This window comes from Durio zibethinus, chromosome 28 (assembly GCF_047325235.1).
Source record: "Durio zibethinus cultivar Kanyao isolate XHJ-2024 chromosome 28, ASM4732523v1, whole genome shotgun sequence".
Taxonomy (NCBI): Eukaryota; Viridiplantae; Streptophyta; class Magnoliopsida; order Malvales; family Malvaceae; genus Durio; species Durio zibethinus.
This window is the reverse complement of record NC_143189.1, coordinates 15694457-15701197: the sequence shown is the minus strand read 5'-3', so window position 1 is coordinate 15701197 and position 6741 is coordinate 15694457. Positions and strand designations below refer to the sequence as shown.

At 31.2% G+C, this 6741-nt stretch overlaps 1 protein-coding gene across 1 annotated transcript; it reads left to right on the top strand.

Moving 5' to 3' along the window:
• Positions 1-295: 295 nt before the first annotated feature.
• Positions 296-2611, top strand: LOC111280668 (uncharacterized). Its single transcript, XM_089757200.1, has 2 exons — positions 296-396; positions 895-2611. The coding sequence occupies exon 2, from the start codon at positions 909-911 to the stop codon at positions 2358-2360; it is 1452 nt and encodes a 483-aa protein (XP_089613326.1). The 5' UTR covers positions 296-396; positions 895-908; the 3' UTR covers positions 2361-2611.
• The last annotated feature ends 4130 nt before the right edge of the window (positions 2612-6741 follow it).

Below are 6741 nucleotides of genomic sequence, written 5' to 3'. Positions count from 1 at the left end.
ATGATTTTATCTCTAAATAATTTTTTTTCAAAATCACTTTTTAAAATTTTTTTTGACATAGAAGAGTTGTCCTTTTAGTTAAAAAAAAGGATAACTTTTATAGCATGTAATAAATTTCATCATATGATTTTTATATTTTTATATATTTATTTTTTATGTGTTTTAATATATCGTTTATATTTAAAATTAAGAAATATATTTTTTATAATATAAGGCGTAGGACTAGGATTTAGTATAAATATAATAGATAGTAATTGTAAAATAATTATATTTTATTATTAAACCAAAATAGCGAAAGAGATCAATAAAATAGTAAAAAAGAGAAGAAAAGGTGTCGCCGTAGTCTGGGCTCTTCTCTTCTCTGTTCCTCTACTCTCTGCTGCGTCGCTTCTACTGGTACCTCACCTTTGATTTTCTCTTCTCTTGATGCCTTTTGCCTTTACTTTCCTTTTATCGGAAAAATCACTCTCAGATTCTTGCTTGTATCTGAGCGACTAGGGTTTTCACTTTTCAGGAATCACTACCCACTCTTTCCTATTTTGTTTTTCCTTCCATCACATTGCCTTCGCTCTATTTTCTAGGGTTCCAACTTCAATACTCTCGATTTTTTTTTATTTTTTGTATTTTTTCTTTTACTCTTTTTATTTTGTTCATGTCTTCAATAATGTAGGTTTATTTGATACTGCTTTAATGTGTTTCAGTCATGTTTGACAATTTAGGTTATTAACATTTCATTTACTGTTGTTTGTTCAAATTTGATCTGTTTTTTAATTTTTTTGAGATTTATGTTCTCCTGTCAAGTGCTTTTTTTTTTTTTTTTTTGCATATATATATTCTCTCTGAAGCGGTTGATATGCTTTTATGTTTGCTGATATTTGCTTTCTTGTAATGTAGATTTTTTATAAAAAATGGCATTGGCATTGCCAAGATTTATCGTCCTCAGATCCGATGAGAAGAACGAATACCTGGGCTTCATCCATGAAAATGGGAAGTCTGATGGGTATCTGGAATTCTCGGAAACTCAGGCTGTGAGCCCATATGCAAATTTTGAAGTGGAGATGGCTGCAGGATCTGGTAAAGATGGCTTGGTGCACATAAGGAGCTGTCAAAACAACAAATACTGGGTACGAACCAAAAATCTTTCCGCTACTGAACAACCAGGGGAGGGCTATTGGATTACTGCAACGGCCAGCAAGCCGGAGGAAGACCAATCCAAGGAGTCGTGCACATTGTTCAAGCCTACATCTGTAGACCCTGTAACAAATAAGGTCCGAATTATTCATGTTCAATCAGGATGCTATCTATGCTTGCGGCGGAGTTGGAATCCAGTACCTGGTGATCGCTGCGTGTTGGCAAACTACAAAGACTTTGATGGTAATTCCTGCGATATCTTTACAATCATTGATTGGGAGTCGTTGTTGATACTGCCGAAGTATGTAGCATTCAAAGGAAATAATGGTCAGTATCTATGTCTTCGTCGGATCGAAAAGCACCCATATTTGAAGTTTGCGACTGATGATATTGGTGATTCAACTGTGCCATGTGAGATTTTTGCTACTCACGACGGAAACATCCGCATCAAGCCCACTTGTTCAGAAAAATTTTGGAGACGCAGCCCAAATTGGATTTGGGCCGATTCTAATGACGACGCTACCACCGTTAACATCCCGGTGGACACCTTGTTTCGCCCCGTCAAAGTTGACAATCGCACAATAGCACTTATGAACTTGGGCAACAATAATTTCTGCAAGAGCCTCACAACTGAGGGAAAGACAAACTGTCTTAATGCAGCCGTCTCCTCTGTTACCAGAGATGCCCAGCTAGCGGTGGAAGAGCCTGTCATGACAAGACAAATTCATAATGTCAAATATAAACTTGATTATTCCAGGGTCTATGATGAAAGAATTATTGTTGCAGCTAAAAATAGTGCCAGTAACTATAGCCAGCAATCCTCCACTTTAGACGTGAAGCTTTCCTATACAGATACCAAGACTAGTACTTGGAAAACTAATTTTTCACTAAAGTTGGGAGCGAAAGCCACCTTCGATGTCAACCTGCCACTCATTTCTGAAGGGAAGATTGAATTATCCGGTGAGGTTCAGTCAGGAATTGAGTGGGGAGAGACCAAGACAATTACCACTGTAGTGGAGGTTGTACACAAAGTTGTTGTGCCTCCGATGACTAAGGTGACGGTGGATCTGATTGCAACAAATGGTAAGTGTGACGTTCCCTTCTCATTCACTCAAAGGGACACTCTTTATAATGGGACCACTGTCACAACTCAAGTGCAAGGTGGCACTTACACTGGTTCTAATTACTACAACATCAGCTTTGAAACCAAAGAAGAGGAGTTGAAGTGAACCAAAGCAATATACTGAAACTCCACTGGGCCACAAGTGGGGACTTACACGGACTGTGTGTGTGGTGTGTCATTGTAGGTGGGCCATTGTGTGCATAATAAATAAAATCATGTTTCCTTTATGGAAGCAAGCATATGTCTGTTTTCTTATTATTAGTTACAATTTATGTATACTTCCTGCAAAGTCCAGTGGCATTATATTTCTCATTTACTTTAACGTGAGAATAAATAAATTATGTGTGGTGTGTCTTTATGTGGTTTGGAGATCAATACGTATTTATCTTCATGGTCTATATGTATATAATGAAAAGTACTTTACTTTTGTTTACAGGTATCACTAACAAAATTAAGAAAATTTACTACATTGCTACTTATATATGGAAATGCGTTGCTTTGTTTATATATAAATAATTAAATAATGAGTTGGGGTATGTGAAGGGTTGTTTTTGTTAAAAATATTTTTAAAATATGAAAATAATATAATTAAGTAAAGACTTAATCAAAAGAGAAATTATATTAAAGTATTTAATAACTTATAATAATGTTTCATGATCAATAGGATTAATTTTAGACTTAAAAGAATCAATGAAAGGCGGCATATCGTAGAAGCAGTGGGTTGCCTTAGTGACTGCTATGTTCATGCCTAAGAAGCAGTTGACTACCTATGATAAACGAGTATACTTATATGCATTCTAGAAAGGTACTAAAGTCTAGATGCAAAACTTAACCAAAAAGCAATTGACTAGCTACCCTAGGCAATCAACTATTATAGCTAGAATCAATTGCTTTAAATTTTGAGCATTCAAGAGTTGAGAAAAATTAATTGCCTACTTCGTGGAACGTTTTAGGAATAGAAAATACAAAAATGCACCCGATTGCCTTCAAGGAGCAAATGACTACTCTAGTTAAAATTTTGTAATTTTCTGAAATACGAAGAATTATTTCTGTTGGAAAGAAAAGAGTGATCATTCAAATGAATTGATATAACTTCAATAATTCAATTTTTTTTTTAATTAAAGGAAGTGATCTTTGATTGAAACAACATAATGAAAGAGTCATAATCATAAAATGTAATTTTTTAAAAATAAAGATTATGTAAGATCATTTGATAAGTGATCTATTATGATCAGTAGAGTTGATAATTTTCAAAAACCCTGTCTACCTTCTCCAATTATTTCTCAACTATATGGCTTAGTTTCTTGGCATTGGTTTATTGCAATAAACATTGTTAAATTCAATAAGGAGAATTTAGTGGTTTGATTTTTCTTGTGCAAGGTAAACCAAACAATAGGCTTTATCGTATCGTAGAAGCTATTCGATACAATTCCTTTTGCATATTTTAATTGGTAAAGACAAAATAAACCTTAAGGAAAGTGGCATTTGCAGCACGCCTTGAAGCTGGTTCATATGTCCTTTAAAGGTTTCATTTTAGGTTCAACTATGACTTGAAAGGAAAACTACAACCAAAGATACAAGTGAAGATCATCAATAACTACAAATTTGTGAAATTGCAAGTCTTGGAACTAACAATCTTAAGGATCATTTTCGTTCATCAAGGTCGAAGATGGAAAGGTTCGAGGCACATAAAAAGGTTAAAGTGTTTCGAAATTTGGAACAAGATCAATGAAACAAGATTTTAATCACTAATATGACGGGTAAATTAGTAAATTTGCATGCTAACCAGGGACACCTTTGCATGTTTTTAGAAGATGTGTTATAATTTCTTGGAGTCATTGGATTTGAAGGTACAATAATCTTATGACCAATAGTACATACTTAATCATCAAGTTTAGTAAGAAAAAGACAAAGGACTTACTATCCATGGATACATTTTGATCTAATGATTGTTTTTGCTCTTTAAATTGACATGTACGAGGCTATAGAATGGAATTTTTTTTCTAGAAACTAAAATCCACCATTAAAAAAAAGATTTTAAGAAGAAAAACCCTTGTAAAAAAATTTTCTTTAGGTATATTTCTTCACACTTTTCATGCATTTCCACCCCCATTTTATGTAGTTCTTGCTAGATTTTTTTCATAAGTTCATATTTGATCTATCTTTTTCATCCTACCTATTCCATGGTAATGTTTGAAAGAAGAAAAAGATCATAAAATAACAAACAGCCATGATAAAGAGGGTTCAACCATAAAGCTTCCCATGTTGGCCGAACCTATCTTTCTCATTTCTCAGTATTTTTCACATTTAATATACAATATATGTGTTTTTGATTATTTAAAGTTGTGATTATCATATTTATATGTTTTGGTTATGTGTTTGTTTAAATTTCCTTGAATAAAGTATAATTTGTTCATTTATATATTTTAGTTTGCTAAGTGTTTTATGAAAGTTTTGTTTTTAAATAAATGGTGGATATTTTGTTTTCTTGATGTATGGTTGATATGTGAGTGATGAATATGGTGAAAAAAAGGTAAAACCCATGTTAGGCAAAGCTTTCTTTATGCTTAGGTTAAACCTACCAATTATGTTTGGCTATATTTTTTTTCTTAGATCATGCTATATTTGCCTTGGAATTTATGCAATGGGCCAGTAGATTTTTATAAGATCAAAAAATCAAGTTTATAGTATTTTTATGTTGTTATGATAAATAAAATATAAGATTTTTTTAGTTATTTAAGTGTTTGATAAAATGGCTACATAGTTTACTAAGTTTTTGATAAATTGTTGTCGTTCATGTTGCATTGTCATACATTTTAAACCCTAGCCTAAGCATAAACCTTAACCTTAGCCTTAATAAAACCCTAACCTAGCCAAAACCCTAAACTAACCGTAACCCTAACCTTAACCCTAAACATACCCTAAACCCTAACCCTAGTCGAAACCCACCCTAAACCTTACCCTTAGTTGAAACTCTAAACCTACCCTAAACCCTAATTCCTAAACCACCCAAAACAAAAACCCTAAACTTATCCTAAACCCTAACCCTAGCCAAAACCCTAAACTTGCCTTAAACCCTAACCCTATTTGAAACCTTAAACCTACCCTAAAACTAAACTTAAAATCAAAACCATAAACTATAATTTAGTCATTCTCATATCATTTTATTTATATATGGTATTTTATATTAGCATGTATATGATTTATGTTTTATGTTTCATACATTTTGCTTTATGACACTACAACACAAAACACTTATAATGGCATATGTATTAGTTTCGAAATGTCAATTATATGCCTTTACATCATTTAGAGGCAGAATACATTTTTGTCCTCAATAATCCAATTGCTAAATGTATATAACAACTTATTAAGGAAAAATAAATAATTGCCACTAGTTTTAAATATAGAGGCAAATTTACTTGAATTTAAAAATAGCTTATAGCTTATAGCAATTATTTTATGTCTTTAATTATAACTTTTTGAGACACATACTTGTACTTTTAATTTTAGAATTAGAACAATTAAATTTGTTGTTAAATTTGAATATTAAGATAGAAAAAATTACCAATACTCGATTGATATAACTCTTTTAGTAACTTTTACAATTGCCTCTAAATATATATATATATATATTAATGATGGATTTACCATATAATATGTAATAAATAATTAATATAGAGTTATATTCCTAAACAATTTATTTTTATTAATGTATTATAATTGAATAATAAATAGTAAATTAGGTCTTTAAATTACATTGCACATTATAAAAATAATAAAAAAAGACAGAGTAAAAGTTTGTAAATATTGTATTTCTTATGTTCGAATCTTTAAAAGACTACAAAATATTTACAAAAGAAAATCAATAACAACACTTCAAACAATCAAGTTCCATGATCATCTTCATTTGTAGTATGCTTCTTCACAAACTCTTTGTCCAGATGTTACCACATATCTGATATCATTGTTCAACCTTAAAATGAGTAAAAACAAATTTTGTTAAACAAAATTAATGAGTTTCAAAAGAAAATTTGATATTAGCCTGGCAATTATAATAACTATAACTTAACTAAAACTGTAAAAGAAAATCAATTACTTGTCTAAAAGACTTCAAATATAACTTCCTTAGAAACCATATATAAAGACATGTATATAAGTTTTAAAAAACCAATTATTTGCCAAAAAATCTTCAATATAGATTTTTATTGAAACTTTTTTATGTATGCAGATATTTTATTTTAGGATTTACTTTTTCCTTTCTAGCAATTTCATTATTTGTGTAATGTACAAAACTTATGTAAAGACCAAAGAAAAAACCCAATAGGAATGAACCATAGTGAAGATTCTTATTTGATGACAGAATAATTAAAGAATCTAACTTATTTAGCTACATCATCTAACTTGTGTCCAAACTATTTCAAAGTTTGTATATAATATATTGTAAGCTCTAAATCACCAATCTACATTTAGCAAGGCTTGACCCT